General features: G+C 47.8%; 1 protein-coding gene across 2 annotated transcripts in view; it reads left to right on the top strand.

Moving 5' to 3' along the window:
• Positions 1-23,187, top strand: part of LOC107212173 (collagen alpha-1(XXVII) chain-like) — a 138,796-nt gene that overhangs the window by 62,162 nt on the left and 53,447 nt on the right. For both annotated transcript variants that reach the window (XM_015645143.3, XM_015645146.3), the window contains exons 14-25: positions 2,239-2,283; positions 4,508-4,561; positions 4,960-5,004; positions 9,412-9,465; positions 10,156-10,209; positions 10,370-10,423; positions 11,360-11,413; positions 11,723-11,776; positions 13,670-13,714; positions 14,377-14,430; positions 15,578-15,622; positions 21,176-21,229. In XM_015645143.3, coding sequence (XP_015500629.1) covers positions 2,239-2,283; positions 4,508-4,561; positions 4,960-5,004; positions 9,412-9,465; positions 10,156-10,209; positions 10,370-10,423; positions 11,360-11,413; positions 11,723-11,776; positions 13,670-13,714; positions 14,377-14,430; positions 15,578-15,622; positions 21,176-21,229 — 612 coding nt within the window. The remainder of the gene's footprint in view (positions 1-2,238; positions 2,284-4,507; positions 4,562-4,959; positions 5,005-9,411; positions 9,466-10,155; positions 10,210-10,369; positions 10,424-11,359; positions 11,414-11,722; positions 11,777-13,669; positions 13,715-14,376; positions 14,431-15,577; positions 15,623-21,175; positions 21,230-23,187) is intronic.

The following is a 23,187-nucleotide window of genomic DNA, read 5'->3' as shown; positions in this document are numbered from 1 at the left end:
AACGGCTCTTAAATATTAATGTGCCTTGGCGATTGCAGAATGAAAACAGACTGTTTGGGCTGACTTAAAGGGAGGTTCACAGGGTCACAAGAGGAGTCACAGACGCAGAAAAATGCCAGAAAGTCTGTTTGTGGCGCACACAAATATGCTAGGTCCGGTAGGTGGGGTGTGCAGCTGAGCTGTCAGAGGCAGGAGGGCAGGCTGCCACATCCTCTGATCCCTGCTCGCGTGGGGAAGGCTGAACCCGACAGTCTCTGATCTCCTTTCCATCCCCTCCGGGCACAGCACAGACTCTTCCAGCCCCAGGGGCCTTCTGCCCTCCTACCAGCTCACGAGAACTGTTGAGCCATCGCATTCCAGATCCCATGTGCCCCCGAGTGCTTTAGCCACTCCAATTAGGCTCTTAATCACAGGAATTAGACGTGGGAAAGGGCTGTTGATTCATCTCTTGTCCCTGTGCGGTTCATGCACTGAAAAAGGAGAATAGAGCCTGGTTTCCCTGACAGGCCAGGGACTGATAGACAGGAAAGGCCACTTGTAAATCCTCCACTTCCTAGACCAGGGAACAGCTCAAATTAACAAGTAGTCCTGTCCACATCTCTCAGGGGAGTCCTATTCCCAGAGGAAATCCTCTTCCCTTGGCTGTGAGGTCACGCATTTCCACATACATCCGTTCTCTTGAGGAATATCAATACGACACGAGTCAGAAATCTGGGAAGTGCCTCTTGAAACTGGTGGGACCAAGAGCTGACCATGCACCCATCCTGCAGCCCAGCCACCCTGGGAGCCTGCAGAACTTCCTGGGAAACCCAGGCCACCATGCAGCTCCTGTGCTCAGCATTCCTGGGGTACTCCCCCTCCTTCCTGAGCCAGTAATGCCAGGCCTTGGCTAAAAGCTTGTCGCCGACCTTATAACAGTAGCTCTGAGGACACAGAAATCCCACCCATGAGGAACAATTGCTCCACAGATGTCCCAAGTATGCAGGAAAGGAACTGGCCATAAAAAAAAAAAAAGGCAATTTTAGGCTGGTTGAGATTATGAAACGCTTTTTTGTGTGTGTACTTGCCCAATAGTCCTTTACTCCACTTCTCATAAAATAAACACACGTAACCCTTTACCCAAGGAGCCCTGAGCACATTCAGTCACGTTGCGTCCCCTTCTCTTTCCTTCTTCCACTAGGCAAATCCTTCCATAAAAGGGGAGCTATATTGCACTGGAGGGGACTCCACCAGATGTGCACCATAAACTGAGCAGGGCTGTCAAAGAAAGTAGCCAGCATGATCCAGAGCAGGGGCAGGACTGTCTGAGTTAACAGGAAGTTCAGCATTTCCAATGCACTTGTTTTGAGGGGCCCTGTTGGAGATGGAGGTGTGTAAGAGCAGGTCCTTGCCCTGACAAGCAGCTCGCTGTTAGCGTGGCCAGGGAGGCCACCAAGGGGGACACAGGACAGGCTGAGCACCCCGTGGTTGCTGAACTGCTCAGGGGCCTGCATAGGTGAGCTGTGGGGGGCTGGCAGGGCTTCTCTGCTGGGCTTCACTTGAAGATGCCATCAGGCACCCACCAGTGCTTCTGCATGTCTTTGGAGAGCTCAGAGAGAGAAAGTCTGTGGTGAAGCTGAGAAGCCAAACCAGCTCCACATGCCCCATCAGCAGTCTGACCCTTGGAATGGTGAGCTCCAAGGTGCCAAATACACTCCCAGGACCTATTTGCCAGCACCAGAAGCTGCCATGCCCTCTCCCCAAACTACCCAGTTTCATTTTCATGCAGGTCTTCCTTTTCCTCTGAGTTTTATTATTACTTAGCCACTCCCAAAAACTCACCTTTCCCAATGTTAAAGCAGCAGCTTTCCTCTCCTTCCCACCTTAGCCTTTCTCTCCAAATGTCCCCTCCCTGCTCTGGTCCCTCTCCCTGCCAGTGGCTGGATCTCACCTGGGGCAGGCTCCCACCTCTCCCCTGCACAGTGAAATGTTCCTTTCATCCAGCCTGCTCCTGGGAGGGAGGTCAGCTCTAGGAATAACTGCCCAACAACAAGCAGCCTGTGTCTTCCCAGGATGTGCTCACAAGTGCACTCCCCAGGATGGAAGTTCTGGATCACTTTGGTGGGGAAAGGGGCTGGGGATGGAAGGGGGAGGGATGGTCCTTTCCCTTCCCTCAAGCCCTTGAAACACTGAGCTGCCTTTCAGTCTCTGCTTGTCTATAAAGTGTCCGTGACCGTGTGGGTTTGTCTTTCCTTTTAGGGGGAATTGGGAGCCCCAGGTCCTCCTGGAGTCCTTGGACTCATTGTAAGTACAAAAACAAATGGGGATCTGGCTTGTCGGGCTTTAACCCTTTCAACCTGCTTAACTACACACAGATTTTCTTCTTCCTGTGAGCAGGATACTGTTTGTATGGGGGAGGTGTGACATCTGGGGAGAGAGCAGGTTTCCCAGTGCATTGGGAGGTGGAGGAGGACAAACCCTTTCCAAGCAAAAGGAAGCAAATTAGAAGTCTGTTGTTAGTGTCTTATTTTTTCCATTATAACCTTCCCTTTTGATAACATTTGCCAAGGTATTTCTTCAAAGAAGCAGCTTTCATTCCACACCAGGATCTCTGCAAAAGCAAGTCCCTGTAAGCAGTGACCTCGGGGACACACAGTTCTTGTTCACCAGAGAGTCTGAGGGCAGAAACAGTTTGTCTGGGTAGACAGGAATTTTACATGCACTCTCACCATCCCATCACTAATCCAGAGCATTTTGTACTGAGCCAAATTCCACCCTTCATTCCACTTTTTCCCCAGCAGGAGATAAATGGCTGTAAGGATGGGTGGCAGCAGTGCTGGGGGTTAGGGAATGCCCAGCTGAACATAGCATGGTTTATTTTTGGGTCTCAGGACTTGCTTCAGGTTATTCCCTTCCATGCACAAAAATTGGTAGGCTCTGTTACTACTACAGCATTCTTTTGTAATGATTCCTCCTCAGCTGTGATAATCCATGGAGACTTGGCTTGCAAGGAATGGTTAAAAACCTTCCCCTTTTGCCTTTCCATACCTTAAATTATAGGAGTGTGTGTCAGCTTAGATCCACTGCACGAGACATTGCACAAACCCAGAAATTTTACATTCCTTGGAAGAACAGCAGGGAATATGGGTGGAACTTGAGAGTCTTGGAGATGGGGGATTGGGGCAGAGGTGGATTGAGAGGAAGGTTTTCCATCGAACCAGGAATTACGTCTGTTTCCCCTCATTGGGGAGTGGAGATGGAAGTAGCTACTTTAGCCATAGCAGCAGAAAGGATGTGCTCCCATCAAAAAGCTGGAAAATGAAGATTGCTATTTAAAACAATACCATTGAAGGTGTTCTCCAGATTGAATTACATTTCTCCTTGCTTTTGGAAAGATTTATTTTTTCCCTGTTGCAGTAATCTCACAGATATTTTGTTTGTTAGAAAGTGTTAGGTCAGAGATGGTAAATGTGACCGTGGTCCTTCTGGAGATGCTGGAGTCAGAAGCTGCCTGTCCTCCCCATCACACCAGCCTGCCCAAACTTCAAACTGAGATTCAGGTCAAACTGAGTCAGACCTTGTGTCCCAGGGTCACCCCTGAATTCAGGATGCTGAAGTATCTCTAGTGGGATAGACCGAGATTGACCTCCTCCATCCTCCTGGGGAGAAGGGAACACATCCATCCTCCCCCTGTGGAGGACAGCTCCAGCTCCTTCCCCAGGGTGTGCACAGGGGGCCCACGCTGCAGGGCATGCAGAAGGTGACACATGGCTCCCACTGGGTCTCTCCCTTGCCACCTGCAGCCACCCTGGGGACCAGCCAGGCTCTGGCTGCCTCACGCACCCTGCAGAGTTTGGCTCACGGTGTAAGAGAGGCTGAAGAGCAGAATTAGGTGTAACTAAAGCCTCTTGCTCTCCTAATTAACCATGTGTGCAGAGCTCTAAGTAAATGCATTTCTACAAGCAGCCTTTATGCTAGGAGGTATGAAAAGGGCTCTGTTGGGGCTGCTGCAGCCCAGCTCTCTCTGCGTGACCGCAGCCCCGGGGCTGCGGCTGGAGAATTGCTCCTTCAGGGAGCCTGCCCTGTTTATTTACACACTGAGGCCAGGCTGGTGCACCCTATCACTGCCTCTCTTCATGGCAGAGAGCAGCCAGAGCCCATTTCAACACCAGCACTGAAGGGTTTCTGTTGTACATCACACATGGGTGCCCACAGCAGCCAGAGCTCTGCTGTCCTCCTGTGCTGAGTCCCAACACACAATGCCACGCTGACTTCTCACTGCAGCAGGACGAGACACCTCTGTCCCCACCTCCTGCCTCTCCTCTCTTTCCTTTGAGTGCTGCCTTTATTTAGGGGCTGTCTGCACACTCAAAGAGCTTTGGCTCAGGCCAGGATGCTGCTTCTGTTGACATCAGGAGTGCATTTCTTCAGGGACACTGAGATTGGATATCAGAGGAATTTCACGCCACGTGCAGGGATCTGTTGGGTTTGCCCCTAATGACTGTGGTAATTTTCTTTCTCTCACTAGGGTGACATGGGCCCTGTTGGACCAATTGGCTACCCAGGACCAAAAGGATTAAAGGTGAGGGAATATCTGAGCTCTCTGAGCTCTCATCCCTCCATAGCTGGGCTGAAGGTTATTCCATTCCTCCTTTGGGCAGTGGTGACTGTGCTGAGAGAAGGGATGGGCAGCAGTGATGTGTGTGCAGGCACAGGGCTGCTGAACACAACACCCCACTGGTGCTCTGCAGTGGCTGTAAGTCAGTGGAGAATTCCAGAAGCATTTCCCAGTGAGCCTGCAGCACATGAAGAATATGGGATGGAGCACACTTTGGGAGCAGCCTGGCATTTCACCCTGAGACTGTGCCAGGCCGGTGCTGTGGGTCTGAGCCACCAGCCCCATCAGTAAACAGCAATGTCACAGACCTGAGCAAGTCTCCACCATGGCTCAGCCTCACTCTGAACTTTCTTTTGTTTCAGGGGCTGATGGGAAACCCTGGAGAACATGGACTGAAAGGTGATAAGGTGATCTGAATACTCCCTTATTGCACTGTGTTTTAATTTTGCATGTAAAACCCCCTTTCTAGTTTCTTATTCAGCATTGTAGTGCTGGTTCCACTCTGGCCAGCTCTACCCCATCCTCTCACTCTCCCTCCTTTCATGACACTCTGGTTTTAATTTTTCTTTCTTTGATATCTGCCCCATCCCCTTTTCCATGGAATATAGATAAGTTATGCTCAGATCCTCTTTGGAGCTCCTGCCTCCCACTGATGATGGCAGTAACTGTGGAGTTATCTGGTGTTCCACTGGTTTTATGTTGTTTACGTGATGGGATGGGGAGGAGATGATCCAGTGAGTTTTCATTAATGCATTTGGGGGAAAGATGTGTTGTGAAAAAGCAGCCCTGTATCAAACCAGGTGGATCCCCTGGAAAAACTGTTGGGTGTTGGATACCTCTGCTCCTGCTCAAGGAGCCTCACCTCAGTTCAGCTTCCTACTGAGAGGAAATTGCCTTGTCCCAAACTGATATAAATCACTTTAGAAAAAGCAGAATGGAGAGGGGCCTTGATTGCAGTGATTTAGTGGTGCTGGCACAAAACCACGCAGCTTCAGCTAGATCAGCATGAAGCTGTGTGTGTAAATGTCTCACTGTCACAAGAACCCTCCTCCTACAGATACTCAGCTGTAGGATTTATTTAGTCTGAAAGAGTGGGAGGTGCTGTTATTTATTGCTGGCTCTGATTGCTCAGGAGGGCAGTGGAAAATGACCATTAAGTGTATTCTCCTCCTCCTGTCGGGTGCTTTATTCTCTTTTTAGATGTTTGCTTTTAGAGAATGATTTAGCAGCCCAAAAGTGCACAGGGGGGAAGCAGTGTCAAACCAGTTGGTTCAACTCTTCTTATGTTATAGCAGCTCTTTGCCAGGACTCCTGTGTCTGCAATTTCCATTTCTCCCTTGTGCTGCCTTTCCATTTCTGTTGAGAGTAGTGACAAGGCATGAGAAGGACTTTTTCTTTAGCACAAGCTTAAGACATTGTAGCTGGTTTCTGGACTAAACCCCAGATCCTGGAGTCCACAGACTCCTCCGTCCACTCCTTGGGAGAAATGGCTAAATATCTTAAGAATCACCAGAATCTAAATCATTGTTTAGCAAAATGAACCTTCCTGGACAATTCAGTCTCCATCACTTTATAGAGCAGCTCAGTTTATGCCCAGTGTTTCCCCAGCCACTGCTGTCACAGTAACCAAATGGTTTGTGGCTCTCTCTGGAGTTATCCATCCAATACTCCCAAGTGTGGAATTATCCATCCTCCCAACAATCCCACGCTCCTGAGGTACAGGAAACCTTTTCCTTCCCCTCCCAGCTGCCTCCCCCTGCAAGCTCCAGGCTGCAGGTCATCCTGCCTTCCTGGGGATGGGTTGATGAAGATTTAATTGGATGTCTGCAAGCTCCTGTTAATCCCATCTGTCTTGGTCACATCCAGAACACGTGGCCTTGTACAGGTTTGTCTTTTTGTGGCTGAGGAAATCTCCCCTCAGTCAGCAGCAGTGAGATGATGCTGGTAAAAGCTGAGGATAATGACAGGGTGGCTGGATGGTGCGTGGAGGCAGTGGGAATGTCCCTGGAGCTGCCAGCTCAATCCACCGGGGAGAATGTCCTGTCACCACATGGTGTGAACCAGAATAAGGGACAACACCTCACTCCTCCAGCAGAAATCACATCTTTTCATCTAGCAGCTAGACAGGCAGGTCCAGGTCATCCTTCTGTTTCCATTCCTGTGTTTTCATGGAGGCAACGACAGGAGGAGGAGGAGGAGAGGATTGTATCTGCTCTTACAGGGAGAAGTGGAATTGCTGTGTAACTCTGAAATAAAGAGTGGCCTTGAGAAGACCACGTGGGGTGATGAGTGCAGGGGAAAGGTGGAGGAAGCAGAGGAAATCCCAGCTACTTGTTCTCTCAAAGGAGTTTTATGAATCAGGACATCTGTAGCTTGTGGAGGACATGGCTCAGGCAAATACCTCTGGAGTTGTGTGGCGTTAGCTCCCTTTGCAATGCTGAGCAGGAAGTCTTGGCAACAGAGACTTCCAATCAAGGAAAACTGAGGGGATTTTGCACAATGACCTCCTCTGCATCCCACAGACAGCAAACACATCCCACAGCTGTGCATTTGGTCCCTTCCCTTGTAGCCCCTCTCTGTTTGTGTTGGGTTACAAAGGGCCTCGGGGTGTCTGAAGCTGCATTTCTTTTTATAGGTGAAACTCGAAGCACAGGCAGCATCCCATGGGCAGAGCCTGTTTGTAATTTCAGATCCTACATTCCTTTTCCTGCCCCATGAACCGAGTCCTTGCAGACCCATTTCGTCATCTCAGCATTGCAGATTTTAATTACAAACATGCCTGACCTCTTTCCTCTGTAATTTTTCCCTCATATTAAGGACACAGATCCCAAGTCCCAGTTCCAGGGCAGGTAAAAGGTGATGCCCCAGCCCTCAGTTGCCCATTTCTCAGAGTTGTTTGAAAACTGGTTTCATTTTCATGCCCCACTTTTCCTAAAGGTTGGAAACAAAGGTTTTGCTCCTGCATTTTGCTATACTCAGGAAACTCTTTTATTTTAGTAGTTCTTACTTAGTGTCCAAGTATTTCCTCCAAAACAGTATTTCAATGACCACTTGTACTGTCTGGGCAGAAAATTGTTTAATAAAAAATATAACCTTTATTTTTTGACCCTCAGAATTGATGATAAAGGCAAACCTCAGAGCCAACCTGTCACTTCCAGAAAAGCTGTTTTCATGCTGGCTTCTGTCAGGAGCCAGAATTAAGTAGATTTCAATGTTTTAAGCCTTGGAATACATAAAATAAGTAGAAAATTGAGAGAAGATGAGAGAAATCTGTGAAGGAGCTGGGTCACACAGTAGTTATTTTTTTGCCATTTCTGTTGTATCTAATACTTGGGGTTCTTCCGAACTGAAGCTGTGTGAAGAGCTGATTGTTTCCATTTTGCATTGCCAAAAAAAAAAAAAATATGGAAAATAGCTTAGATGAAACAAAATGTTGGTTATTTGACTCAAATTAAAATATTTTAGGTTAAAAACCAAACGAGTAAAATCAATTTAACATTTTTAAGAGCAACATTTCGATTTTGCTATGTAAGAGATTTGTTTTGAAGATGGTTCAGCGAAATGTTCTGGGAACATTTGCCAAAACATTTAAGCAAATTTAGCATGAATCCATGAAATGTTTCCATCATTGAATCTGTTTAGTTCTTAATTATTTTCTTCTGAAAAATTGTGTTTGGAAAGTCTTTACCAACTCAAACCTGAACTGTCCACAATTTCATTATCCCCTGCATGTTACTGAAGTAGTTACAATTATTTCAGCTCTCTGATAACAAGTGGGTGGTTTTTCTGGAGTGAAGTGGACTTTCTCTGACATCTCTCTGTGGACTTTGGCTCTGTTGCAGGGCTCCATATGTCTTCCATGTGGACTATGTTTGAACATATAGCTCTGGAGTGGCTCATTCCCTTGCTGGGAAGCCAAGTTCATGGGACAGAGTTCCTCCAGCAGTTATTTTTGTTAGGTCTTGTCATTGTACCAAGTTATTGTAGTCATTCCTCCCTTGACTTCCCAAGTAGAATTTTCCTTTCTCTGTCCCATCATTGACTCATCCTTTGTTTAAGTAAATCACTAAGTACATGAAGTTGGAAGGGGCATCAGGAGGTAATTTGGTCCAGAGCTGCTCACAGCAGGGCTAAGAGCCAGTGCAAGGTAGCCCACTGCTCCTTGGAAAGCCTTCAGGGAGTCAGGATGTGTTCTGTTGGTCCAGCGAGAGGACAGACAGACAGCTTGGTGAGAAATACTGTCAGTGATGGGCTCCCCATCCTAGTGAACACCAGCCAACCCCTCCCAGGGAATCTCAGCTCGGATATTGGCAGTGAGGTGGTTCTAAAGCTTTACCAGAAGTTGCTCTTGTTTTCTTGTGAAAGAGGATTGATGTTTGATGTCAGGACTAGGATATGCTCATAGAAACCCTGAGGATTGTTTTCTTTTCTATAGAGCTTTGTGAGAAAAAAGGTTCATTCATTGAAAACTGAACCCTTCTGTTCAACTGAATTTAACACTTCACCAGCATCATGGTCCCTGTGAGCCAGAGGAACTCTCTCTCTTCTTGCAGCTTCTGTAGATACACAATGCTTGGGAATTCCTGGGTTTTGCTCTCCCACAGTTTCCTTTCTCACCTTGGGATCAAGTTGGGAAATACACACTTTGTTCAGGGTTGTTCCTACATTCAATGTGGTCTGCAGCTTGCCAGCAGTTTGGTTTTGAGTGGAGCTGGAGCTGAGACTTTTGCTGTACAAAACACCTTCTAAGCATCGACCTGGGCATTTTGGCTGTTGCTGTTGCCTATTTTAACTCTCTGGTGATGTGTACCCAGGGTGATCAGGGAAGAGCAGGTGTTCCAGGAGATATTGGCTTCCAAGGAGACAAGGTAATTGTTTTTCTTTTCTCCATCATTCTTTTCCCCTTCCATAGCAGTGGCCAGCAGTTTTCCCAGTTCCTCCACCAGGAGCTGGAATTAGCTGCATCCTGCTGTCAGGTTCCCCTGCTTGGATAGCTCCCATTTGGGCTATGCTGTGCCTTTCTAAAATCCATGTCAGAATAGGGATTTTGTAGTCACTCATAGTAAAAGCAGTTCTGCAGGGGTCTATCTGTAGGGGATGTCTTCTAGCAGAGATTGGAAGTGATGGGATTGATGGGGATGTGTGTGAATGTGTGTGGTCCAGCGGCTGCAGACTCAGGAGATTTTGTCTGCTCAGTGCAGCAACTTAAACCCTGACCCAGGGAAGCACTTAATGCTCTGTATAACTTCTGATCAAATGACTTCTCCCCTGTGACTTAATGTGATACTGACTGTGGCTGACAAATGTTGCACACAACCCTGTGCTGGAGCCTGTGTGGCTCTGAGCCACAGCCAACTGCAGCAGCTCGTGTTCTTTGGGGCTAAATTCGGGGCTGTCTTCAGAAACATCTCACTGACATTAGTGCAGCTGTCCCAGCTCTATGCAGGGCTGAGTCCAGCCTTTGGGAGATGCTCCTCATTCTGCAGCAAAGCTGGAGCCTGGGGAATTGGAATTTTTTTGATGCCTCATTGTGTTCTGAAAAAATGTGTCTCTCTCAGGGCAGCCAGGGCTTGCCTGGGGTCCCTGGGGCACGAGGGAAGGCAGGGCCCCTGGTAAGTAACTAAGTACCTTCTGCTTCCTAATCCCCCTTTCCAAAGGTTCCATGCCCAGCTGGAAAGACAGCTTGGCAGGGCAGGAGTGTTCTGTTCTAAACAGGAAACCTGACAGCCAGGAGCCAGCTCACTTTTCCCCATGTTTTTCTGATTTCTGCAGGGAAAAGTCGGTGACAAGGGACCAGTTGGGTTTCCAGGACCACCTGGCCCTGAGGTATGTCCCACCACCTCCTTCTCACATCCTTCCAGCCCAGGGCTTCACTTCCCTGCTGGGATATAGTGGTGATGGGGGAGAAAGGCTCAAGATGGGTTCATGACCCATTCTACTTCTGGTTTCCTGTTTTTTCCTTTCCCTTTTTTGTCATAGATAAAATGGAGGCATTTTTTTTTTAGTTTTTTCCCCTCAAAACACCATTTAAAGCAGAAAATCCTCTTACTTCCCTTACCATAAAACAGTCACAGTGATACCTTAGATGCAGGCTGAGCTTCCCCCAGCACTGCATCATTTTTCTCCTTCCTAAGCGACCAGACAAGGTCTGTAAGATGCCAGAGAGCCACTTGCAGCACACCTGATGTTCTGCTTTCCCCTCAGCAGCGTTCTGGCATTTCCCAGGGGTTTGGAAGGGCTCTCAGCTGAGTGCTGCCCCTGAGCAATCTATTCCTCTTTGTTGCTGTTGGAAATAAGCGTGGATTCCTTTGTTTCCTCCTCGATGGATGGATGGGTGGGTGGGGAGGAACCATGCCAGGATGACAGCAGCTAATGAAGGTGTCAGCACCTTTCCTAATTCCTCTCCTGCTTCCCTCTGCCACCGAGGCTGCAGCTCCTTCCTCGGAGCACAGAGGTTATGTGCTGACTCACAAAGATTGATGAGAACCCCAATTGCTGCTTTTAGCTGTGTGATGACAGGGAGGCCCTCACTGCAATAAATCTTGTAAGATGGACCTGAAGGGAGTTGCTGGGAGAGGCTGCTCTTCCATCAAACCCTTGGGGTGCTCCATCGTGTCCTCCCGAAGCCGTGGTGGCCCCCACACGGACACTGCCAGCGTGGAACACATCTTGTCCCTCAGCCTTTAACTCAACCCCTCACAGAGCCTGACACTGCCTGCAGAATCCCACCTGTGCACCCTGACTGTTCCTCACTTTCTCCAGGGCTTCCCAGGAGACATTGGCCCACCAGGAGAAAACGGTCCCGAAGGTCTGAAGGTGAGTGGAGCAGAGACTGCAGCTCCATGTGGGGCTGGAAGCAGCCAGGGAAAACAAAGTAGTGGGAAGGGGGGAAGAGAGAAACCTCAGGAGATTCTGAAAGATTGTCCTGGCCAGCATCTCAGCTTGGTCTGTTTGGCTTGAGGTCCCTCCAAGTGCAGCGTTTTCTTTTCTTCAGATTTTTTTTTCTGCAACAAAATTGACATTGGATAATGTCCCATGGCTGTGAAAGAGACTTTCTCATTTTAATTGCCCTTCTGAGCTTATGTTTCTATTTTCTGACTATCTTTTCCTTTGGCTCTTTCTCAGGGAAAGCCGGGAGCACGAGGTTTACCTGGGCCAAGAGGACTGCCTGGACAAGAGGTGAGTGTCCTAAGCTGAAAAGAGGTTTGATTTAAGGAACAATGCTGAATTTTGTAAATTAATGCATGGTGAAATGGTGTCCATGGTTTAAAATTCTCTGGTCCCTCTGAATCTGGAAGCAGATGCTTACACTGAGTGATCAGAGACCTGCAGAAGAGGAGCTTCCTCTAAGCTGTGTGATCTCCAAGTCCTGTCATCTCTGTTTCCAGTCACTGCTGGCATCTGCTGACCCTAAATTCTGCTTTGGCTTTTCTTTTAAAGCCTGTTCCCCCACCCCCAGATGGGTGTTGGAGCCCTTTTCCCTGCACATCCCCTTGCACAGACATGCCCTGGCCTGGCTTTTGCTTTCTGCTCCTTTGAAGTGTGCTCCTTTTCCACCATGAGACCTTCAGACTCTGCTCTCTCACAGGGAGAAACATCCCTCTGTAAAAAGAGAAGGAAATGGGAATTGCTGCTGTGCAGAAATTCATTTGCCCAGCACCTCAGAGCTTGCAGCTTTCACTCACCACTTCACCTCAGAACCTGAAGCATCATTCCACTTGCAGTCATCAAGAAGAGAACACTTGTCATTGATTTAATTGTCCTGGATCTGAAAACACATTATGGGAGCAGCAGAGAATGTCTGGGTTCCCTGTTTACCCTGTTGTAACTCCAGTGACATTGGTGTAATTTCCTCTCACTCAGGCCAGTGTAAGCTATTTGTCCAGAGTCACGAGACATTGTGTAAATAATACTGAGCACATGCATGGGTAGGAGCTCGTTTTAATAGCACTAATAATTCTTAACTTTTTCTGGGAACTCTTCTGCTTGTTCTCTAAATGGGATTAATGCAAATTAGCTCATTTATTTGCAGTGAAATAGGAAAAAAAAAATATTCCAGCCAAAATACAAAGGGAATCGAAGCCCTGCATTCCAGGTTCAGGCAGGCGTGACCAAGCTGCCTTCAATTTACTCTAGTTAGTGAGTGTAAAAGTAAACCCAAAGACATGGACATGGAGTTTGGTGCAAGCTGTGCTGAAGGACTTTGAGTGTGCAGCAGAGCACAGCACTGTGCTCCTACCACCACAGTCACCCAGGGCACTGGGTCAGGGCTCTGAATTACATCTCATTGGAAATGTGGTGTATTGTGGTGGCTTGTCTGAGCCCTTGGAGCTGGGTTCCTGACCCCAAATCCCACCCTCAGCCTGTCAGTGCCCCTTCATTACCACGGCTGACCACCGAAACGAGAGCAGCCAGGCTGTGGCTGCCAAGGGCGCTTTTAATTTCTCTCTTGGCAGTTGGTTTTAAACACTTGAGATAATTTTTGTGAAGCTTAATTGAAGGTCTCTCAGAAACTGTAGATCTGATCCTATCACATTAGGAATTGGTGTGGAGCCAAGGGAAAGGACCGAGTCCAATTGCTGTGTGAGATTTTGTGATAGCTCCATCCTGCAGCATGTGTAGTCCCAGCTGAAAGCAAAAGGGAAACGTTCATACAGTTGCCAAATGGTTCTGTGGGAAATTTTGGAACATGTTTTTTGGGGGGAAGGGAGAGGAAAGGGGGGAAGAAAGAAAAAGGGAACTCTATAGCATTCACATCCCTGCCAAATCAAAAGAAGCAACGTTAAAGCAGCACATCCAGGGTACCCTAGTGGCCAAATCCAGCCCATCATAGACCAAATCAACTGGTGTTGCCTTGGTTAAATTTTGGATGGCTTTTACTGGCAGGACTTGACTTGAGATCTTTTTTTCTTGAGAAAGCTCAGAGGCTGTTTTAAGATGTTCAAATGTGACAGCTGAGCACACAGCCTGTGTTTAACTGCTGCTCACACTGCAGGCGTTTCATTCCTGCTACGTGGTCAGTCCAAATTTTGTCACTACTTCACCTTTTATTTTCATTTCTTTTCACCTCAGGGAGATGAAGGACCCTTAGGACCACCAGGAGTCCCTGGTCCAGAGGTAGGTTTCAGTCATTTATTCACTCAGTTATTACCAGCTCTGATGACCTTGCAATGGAATTGTAGTTAATTTCTCATAAAGCTTCAACCCTCCTGGTTTGGGAAGTTAATCTGCCCTGCTATGAATAATTATCTTGTCCAGGGCTTGATTGATTGCTTGATCCAGGATGGCTGAAAGTCCAGGAAGTGTCTTGCAGTGGGTGTTGAGTTGATGACTTGTCTAAAGTCTCAAACCTTGAAAAACTCTCTAATGTTTAAACAGTTCATCCTCAAGATAAATGGCTTTGATTGGAAACCATCTCCATAACCAGCCCTTGTGTTTCTTCCTTGATTTATAGTATTTTTCAATGAGTAGAGGAAAAAGAAAGAAAAAAGACTGGGCAGTCAGAGAGAGTCCTTTTGCCCTCTGTGATCTATCAGAGAAACACAGTTAGAAGAAGCAAAAAGAATATTGTCATATCTGTGAGCTTGCCAGCTCAGGATTTTGTAATGGGTTTGTACAGAATTGTCACCTCAGGATAGTAAAATATCCCAAAATTGGTAAGAGATAGATCAGAAAATGAATGTCATATCTTTATCTTTTATTTTATAAGCATGTAAGCTGCATCTGTGACCAAAGCAGCTGCAAGCTTTTGATGTTTATGGTTTTTCCGTGTATTTCAGGGTCGATCTGGTCGGAAGGGATTTCCAGGAACACCTGGTCCCAATGGTCCAAAGGTAAGAAAAGAGCTTGTTCCTGATTAGGGAAGCAGTGGGTAAAATGGAAGAAAGGAAGAGGGAAATATCCTTCCTCACCTTTACCACTCTCCCAAGTATTCACTCCAGAGAGAACAAGAGGGTTTCTCTTTTTCTCAGAATTTTGGGGTCTTAGCATCTGTTTCTTTCTTCAAAAAGAATGATGGTGCATTTCTTAAGCCATTATAAACAAAAGTGTTCCTCTTTTGATATTAACCAACTTCTCCCTCCATCATCATCTCATTTTCCATCGCTTTTCCATGGTTTTGTTCTAAAACAATGCACATCATTCCTATCTTTGCTGCCTAATTATCATCAGGAGCCATCCCAGGGCAATGCACTCCACAAACCCACACTCAAAAGGAAAGAGAAAACCCAACAAAAACAACCTCTTCAAACAGTAAATAGCAAAAATAAGGTCTGGCAGCATATCTGGAGTATCTTCCTACTGAGAAAATGCAGCTGCTGTCCTGGAGACACTGGTGAGCCTGTGATGGCCCATCCAGGGGCACTCTGACTGCCTCCACGCACTGCCACAGCTGCCCTTATCCCTGGTGGCTTTGAAACCCTTCTCCTTCTGCTTTCTCCTTCACCCCTCATCGTTTTCATGTTCTGAACTCCTTCCTGCACTGGGATTTATCTCATGTAAGTTCTTGCTGTGGTTTTCCTGTGGGTGCTGCATGTGACAGTAATGTGAGCCTCTCTGAGGTTTTGTAGCAACAGAATCAGGGTGCAGCATTGCCTGGGAATAGTTGGGTTTCCTTTTCTTCTTATGCTTTGTAAAACTTTGGGATAAAGTCACCAGGACTGAGCTGGGTCTGTGACACAGGGCAGTAGATATCTTATGTTTCCCTGTGGTTCTCTGAAGGATATTTTACTACAGCAGGACCAGCTTTTGGGGCGTTTTGCTCCAGAGCTGCAAGTATTTGCTCCATGTTTGTGTCAATAGTGTTTCCTGCTTTGGATTATCCTCCAAGTCACAGTTGGTTTTGTAAGATGTTATTTCTCACAGATTTTCCCCAATTCACACTTTGCAGCCCAAATAATGGGCATACAAAGAGCCACGTTGTGCCCAGGGCCTGGCTGGCAGTGCCAAGTAACCTTGTGCCTTTGTCTCCTTGTCCTGCAGGGTGAGCCAGGAAACCGTGGCCGACCAGGGAAAGTTGGTGAGCAGGTAAATTCCTTATTTTCCTTGTCCCCTTGATGTGATCTCCTCTGTACAACACGTCCTGAGTGCAGGCAGAGGGCAGTGGCCAAGGATTTCTGGCCACCTCAAAGCTGCTCACAGCCCTGGTGCTCCAGGTTCCAGGCTTTGCCAATGTAGTTTTTAAGGACAGGATTCTCTGCTTTGGGTGCCATGTTGCTTTTGCTTCCCCTAAATTTTTCTGGGGAGTAGAGGAGATAGCAGCTGAAGAAACAAAACACTGGGGGAGAGAAACACTGAGCTGCATTTCATTGTAATTCCACAGAGAACATTCTGCTGGCATAACCCAGGACATGCATTATCCCTGTAGGCTTTGGGGGAACCACAGGCATCAAGGAGAAAGCAGCAATTGTTCCCACATCTCTGTCATTGAAACCAACAAACTTGTCCACCAACAACCCTGAAAGTGAAACCACAGGGCCTCCAATGTACTCTGTGTGTTCCTGCACCACCACACCGAGCAGGCTGTGGCAGCTGGCCCTGGTGCTGTGGGTGTTGCTTCTCACCACTGCTGTCCTTCCCAACACTTTCCCTGCTGGGGTCAGCATGCTTGGTCTGCTTTGGTTTAGCTTGTCAGCCTCTCTGGCTCTCCTTTACCCTGTGTGCAACAGCCAGGGGTCACTTCCACCAAGGGTTCCTGACCAAACAAGTCCAAAAAAGTCAAGGTGGATCATTTTCAGTACCAGCAGTCTGATACCAGCCTCAGTATCTATCAAAGGTGGTTGCTTCTGTTTGGAAATTAGAGCCATTTCTGTGTTATGGTTGTTAATTCGCTACATGAAGAGCAAAGGAACAAAGCTATTCCTCACATCTGAGTTCTACTTGCAGCTTTATCAGACTCTGCACGATCTCAGGCAATACTTCCCAGTGCTTTGTGCCTCAGCTTCCCCTCCTGTGGAAGGTGTGAGACAGCCCTGAGGAGATCTTAGCCCAGTGCCTCCTGTTCTGAAGTGACACCTGTGGATACTGTTAAAAATGAATATTCAGAAGTGCTTTGAGATCCTTAACCAGACATTGTCCTTGAAGGGCAAAGCATCATTAGGATTATTATTCTTTAACTTCCCTCAGGACTGACCTTGGATGAGAACTGTAGGCACTGCTCATCGAAAAGAAAACACAGCTGGCCTCTGCTGACACTGAAACCAGCACAGTGGTAGGAAAGCTGCCTGTGTTATTCTTAGTCAATTAGTCTCTCTCTAGAAATATCACACAGAAAATTTCCATTTCTGAGCCAGTCAAGTCATTAGAACAAAAATGTTTCAGCAGACTAACGAGAAATAACCTCCTCTCCCATCACACCTCCACTGAACGATGCTGGAGTGTTGGGGTTTCCTTCCTCCCTCCACTTAAAATTCAGCAGCTGCTGTTTGGGCCAGGTTGGTTTTTTGCAGGGCCCTGAGAGGATGGGCTCAGGCCTTGGCACTGAAGACACCATCACCTCACCCTGTTTTCTCTTGTGGAGACCTTGGTGTTTTCTATTCCACAGTAAGGGTGGTCTCACTTCTCAATCCTGCTGCTCTGCCCCACAAATGGGTTCTCTCAGAGGAGGAAATCTCAGCATAACAGCACGAGAAGAGATCAGCCATTCATCTTACTGGAGATTTCTTCCCTTTCTTAGGGACATCTGTTTAGGAAAACATGTGAGTTTCTGTGGGTTTCCAGTGATACTTGAGCTCTCATTGAAAAATGAGGTTTTAAGCCACAGGGCAGTCCCTGATGCGTTGTTTTTCCATTGCAAGGACACAGACTGGGGAAGATCATTCATGAGATGCTTGTTGTCTCCATGTGCTGGAAGGATTCCAGCTGCAGGGTGCCCCAGTACCCTGGAAATGTGTGGGTTAACCCTTCCTTGCCTGCAAATGGAGTCAGAAGGATACGAAGAGGAATACGGGGCCTCAGGCCAGGGAAGCCACCAACCTTCCTGTCCCAGAGCTGGGAATGCACAGCAGGAGAATGTCACCAAAATGTCCATGCTGAAGGTCAGAGAGCCCTGTGGGAGAAGCAACAGGAAGGTTCTGCCATCCCAGGGAGCCCCTGCTTGGCACTAGAAAATCCCAGTGAAGAGTTGTGCCAGCTGAAAGAGGCTTCAATTGATTTATGTCCTTAATGGGACTGGGGAGGTCCTGCCATAGCAGGAGCAGCTGTTTGAGTCCCTTCCCCTGTACAAGAAGTGACAGCCCTGCTCACTCATGGGGCTGTGTCAGGGTCAGCCACAGACCCATCCCTCCATGCTGGGAGGGACATCCAAGGCCCCTTGAAGGTCTCTTGTCCTTTAAGATCAAAGTATGTTGTCTCAATATCAGCATTCTGAGGTAATTTGTCAAAGGACACCAGCACCATCTCCTTTGTGTCTTTCTCCTTCCAGAGGAGAGGGTCTGTAATGTCAGGTTTGCAGGTGGGGAGGACCTGATTGTCTTGGCCAAGGTCAAGAGGGTCACCAAGAACGGAGCAGGGAGCTGCACTGGTGTTTCCCACAAGTTAACGCTGCTCCTTTCCAACCCATTTACCTTCTCCTCCAGGGCATCTCTGACCCCCAGACATCTCCATCAGGGATTTTCAGGCACCGTGGTGTTCACAGCCTCTTTGATGTGACACGGTGTTGAGAGCCCACCACGGGCCCAGGGCAGGGCTGAGCCCGGTGCACAGGGGGTTAAACCACATGGCTGTTCTTTGCGGGTCAGAGCGTCCTCCTTTAAACTGTGATATTTACTGTTTTACTTTCCCTTTCTTTCATCTGAATGGGAGGATTGTACATTTACTCCCTCCGTCCTTTGTCCCTGGTTTGTTTTGTTTTGAGTTCTAGCGAACCAGTAAAACAGAAAGGCCGTGATCGGTTCCCGCTGGGAGCGACTAGCGGTCCCGTCCCTGGGAGACCCTGCTCACGCTGGGCTCACCGGCCGCTTGTTTCTCTCAAATGGGCTATGATTTATGCAAGGCTTCATTGCTGACTTGCTCTCCGTTGATGGAGCCAAGAGGGGGGGCTTAATTATGACAGGGCTGGACAATAAATGGGGAAAGCGAGACAGGAGTTAGGAATTACAACCCACCAGTCCCCCCTCCTTTCCTTCCCCCCACCCCTCCCCAAGCCCCCAGCAACTTTTTAACAATCTCCATCCCTTTTCCGCCATGCCCTTGGCTGGGGAATACAGCAGACTGAATCATGAGCGACATGCTGAACTCCCGTCTAATATAAATGTTTTACATTCTTTCCTGTATAGTGTGGGCCTTTATCCGGGCAGCCAGCGCTGCTGGGACTTCACGTGCATCATTACACACACTGCCCGGAGCCGTGTTTGATGCAGGCCCTCTTTTCAACCCTGGGAACCTGAGAAAAATATGTTGTGCCACAGCCATTTCAGTGTAATGACCACCATTCATGTCTGCTTTGATTAAATATTTGCCATTGGCAGCACTTCTGGTTCTTAAAACCTAAATCTTTCTGTCTTAAAACCTAAATCTCCTTGCCTTTAGTGTCTATCCCATTTTGGCCAGTGAAGAACATCATTACCCAATCTCCCCATGTTTTTTCTTATACTCCTGATAATTTACTGAGATTTATTTGGCGTAGACATATCTATCTCGGTTTGTGTCTGCTTGCAGACACAGCAATGTTGGTTAATTTAGCCCAGAGCAGACAGTGCTGGCTGCAAACACTGCAGAGCTACTGTGCTGGAAGCTACAAGGTCCCTGCTCTGCATCTCACGTTCTGGGACTGTCCTCTCACATGGGGAGCAGTGACATCTTCCCCTGTGCTGTACCACAATGCACCAGCACAGGCAGAATTTTCCCTGGGTTTGGGCTGAAATGTTGGCTGTGCTCCCCTTCCATCCCAAAGGTGATGTGTGCAGCAGGGCCAGTGTTGATGTTCCAGCAGGTTTCTGCACAAGCTGCCATAACAAGCAGCACATCTGAGGGGGTCTCAGGGGGGCACTGAGGGCTCTTGGTGTGCTCAGATCCCTGTAAATCCCTCTGGGAAGCACCACCAGTACTCCTGGCTTCAGGACCTGGATTCCTGAGAGACTTTTGAGGGTGGAAGCTGATGCTGCCATGGACAGTGGGTCTGCAGATTGACCTTCAAGCCTGAGCTTGGATATGCAGCATCCCTGGAAGGGAGTTTGAAACAGTTTTGTTCTGAATGGGATCAACACTTGCTGCAGAGCAGGGATCCCTCTTCTGCAGGGGCTAGCCTAAGGAACCAGAAATTTCTTAAAGAGCATATTCACAGGAGAAAGAGAAAGAGTTCTATGGTTTTCCAAGAAATTGGAAATGAACAAGAGACTTTCTTGCTTTATTGTCTATTTTTGCCTAGCAATGCATTTCCCTGATGCATCTCATTGCTTTGCATTCTCTGCCATAACATTTGTCTTCTGCGTGGCCTTGGGCTATTGGAAGAATTTGGGAACGATGCAGTTGTGTACCTGCACTTGTGTCTGCTTGAGAGGACAATTGATCAGCAGCCTTCAGCAATGCCACCCAGTGGCAACCTTGCATGGGCAGATGTTGCAGAGTTTTCTGCTCTCCCATTGATTCCTGCACTGGGCAATCTGTGCCGAGTCCAGCTCTGTCTCAGGAGTGTCTGGTCCGGGCAGCCTGGCCACGATGACACTCTTGTGCTCCAGGACTGCCTCAGCTTCAGACACAAAGGCCATTTCAAAACAAAGAACATTTCAGAAAGGCTGGTGACGCCCCTGCAGGATAGTGGAGCTTCTCTGTTTGTAGCTGTCATCCCATGGCTAATGGGTATTTCCATCATGGCACAGAGGAGACCGAGCACCGGCAGTGGCTGAGGGGATGGTCCCTTGCATCTCCAGAGCCAGAAACCACTGGAGCTGTAGGGAGGTTGCTGTACCTTAATTCTCAGGCATCTTTGCTTGAGATTGCATCTGTTTCCATCTTCCTAATTAGAAGCAGTTCTGTTTGCCTCTTCGTTATCCCGAACATTGTTAAACCCTGAGCTTAGACTGGAGGTTTGTTCCAAGATGGTTTCTGAGTAGTGTGCGAGATCCACTGCCCTGCTGGCCTCTCTGGCTGCAGGAACCTGGCATCCCACCAACATGACACTATCCAGGGCAAAATTAGTCTGCACAAAGGGCTGAGGCAGCTTGGATTAACCCAGAGGAAGCTTACCCAGTCCAGCCACTAAAATGATGGTAAATCTGTTTCTGTGCAACCCAGGAGCTCCTGCTGCAGATCTCCTGGGGAAGCTGTTTGGGGAAAAGCTCACAGAACAAAGCCACACTGTGGACTCGGCCTCTCTTCCTCCACTCATCCATTCTGCTGTGTGTTGTGGTTCTTGCAGATCCTCGTGCTGCTGTTCCAGCTGGCGCCTAAAGCAGAACCAGCTGTGGAGTTAGACATTCCCATGGCCGGGAGCAACTCCATCCGCGCTGGTAGCCAGTAGGAATTACTGAGCATTATACGAGGGATGCTGTGCTATTGCAACCAGCAAGGTGGACCAAAGGAACTCTTTACTTTCTCAGCAAATGAAATCTGAAAATTAGTTGTGCTCTCCTCTTTCCTCAGGGTCTAATGGGTTTCATTGGTCCGGTGGGGGAGCCTGGAATAGCAGGAGAAAAGGTAGGATTGCGATGAAATGGTTGTTGTAATTTTTGCAGGATGGGGAGGCTGAGGCGGGAGAAGGGTTGTGGAGATTTAAGTTGACATGTGAGTGCAACACCCAGCTGGGAATGAAGCACGTCCAGGGTGTCTGAGCTAGACTAGGACCAGGCCAAAATCATCCATTTCTCATTCAGGAATTAACATGTGCTGCCCTCCAGGGAGATGCTGTCAAATATTCTTTGAAAAATTAACTTTCCTCATTCATAATGTGCCAGGCAGTTTGTATTTAGCTCTGTTTTTTATGGGAATGAGGGATCCATCAGCCCTGTGTTGCTGGTCATGGGAGGAGTCCATGGGATTGAGGTTACAGTTTTCTGCAGAGGGGTGCTCTGGGTTGCCAGGGGGGTCATGCTGGACCAGGGTTGAGCCTACATTGAACAGGAGGTCTCAGAAATTTCTCAGGTGCACAAGAGTGCAGTCACCCATCTGAGCAATTCTGGTCCAAATATTTCCCTTCTGATCTGCTGAGGACCATCCCAACTGACTGCCCCTGGTTGCTTTGGGCACACTCAGGGTTGGTGTCCTCTTGTGTACAATACAGACACAAACCTCTTCCAGGGGAATAAAAAGGGCTTTATTTCACATAAAAATGTAAAAGGACGTTAATTTGTTTTCTATTAGAGTGTAAACTTTTATTCAGAGGCAGCTCCCAAAGACAAATCATCTGTGTCACTCATTGTATCTCGCTCGCACGCTGCTGGTTTTCATTGGTGGTTTAATTATTCACAGTGCAGCCATAAAGATAGGGAAGAGCATAAAACGATGCATTCCACACATCAGTGCTCTCTTTCTCACTTTTATTGCCTCAAGCCCTGTCCTGTGGGTAATGATGTAAAGACTCTGTGACAGTTATACTGTGTTTGCTGCAGATCCATTTTATCGTCTGTCCACAGCAGCCTTTCCATCCTGTGGGCCCCGGTGGGGCAGTAGCAGAACCAATCTCAGTCCAAGCTGTCAAGGCCCACAAGAACTAAAAGGAATGACATGATGTGGGCTGCATTTTAGAGAAGGAAAACAGAGGAATAAAGAGTCTGTGATGTGTCCAGGGTGGTTACATAGAAAATTGTTGCCTGAGTGAGCTGTCTCATTGGCAGCTGCAGCCCTGAATTGAATGAAGAATAAGGCATTTGCCATGCAGGAGACATGGGAAGATCTTTTTCTCTATTCCATTAAGTTCACATCTGCCCCTGTGCCTTCTGTGCCAAAGCCTTGACCACATGAGGTATCCTCAGCTTCCAGATCAGCTCTGTAATGTGATGTTACATCAGTGTCAAGGCAAACCCGGGCTGTCCTTTGAAAATCTGCCCTTGGAGATCCTCAGCACAGCTGGGATTTCCATCAGGCTTCTCTACCAGGACAAACTTAGGGATGACAGAAATAGCTATCATCAAATCAAAACCTCAACCAGGCCTCCAGTTGGCATAGTATCCTACAGCTTACTACACTCTTGTGAGCTAAATGAAGTGGGAAATATGCTTCCATTAGACATAGCTGAGTCAGCAATCTCCATCCTGAGAGCTGCAAAACTTCAGACTGAAGCCAGTAGAATCCAAAGATTATCAAAGAGAACAATACAGTTAATACACACTTAATAAAATCCATCCATTCAGGGAGAAAAAAATCCGTACATTGGTTTACAAGGGCCAACTGGTGACAACACAAACTCTGGGGTTTGTTTTTAATAAGCTCCTTAGAGCCCAGAAGGGATTTCCCCTTACACTTTTTGCTGTTGGAAGGTAGGACAGATTTTGGGCGTAAACTAATTGGCAGCATTTGCTAAATCCTCCTTCCTCATCCCCCTGAGCATACAAATCTAACACACCTAATTCCCAGTGCATCCCTGGGGCCAGAGGGAGACTACAGACAGTTGTGTGGGAATTGCCACCATCTCCCAAAGGAGCTGTGTCCTAAAGGAG

This window comes from Parus major, chromosome 17 (assembly GCF_001522545.3).
Source record: "Parus major isolate Abel chromosome 17, Parus_major1.1, whole genome shotgun sequence".
In the NCBI taxonomy this organism is placed as follows: domain Eukaryota; kingdom Metazoa; phylum Chordata; class Aves; order Passeriformes; family Paridae; genus Parus; species Parus major.
The sequence above is the reverse complement of the archived record's forward strand: the minus strand, read 5'-3'. Positions and strand labels throughout refer to the sequence as shown.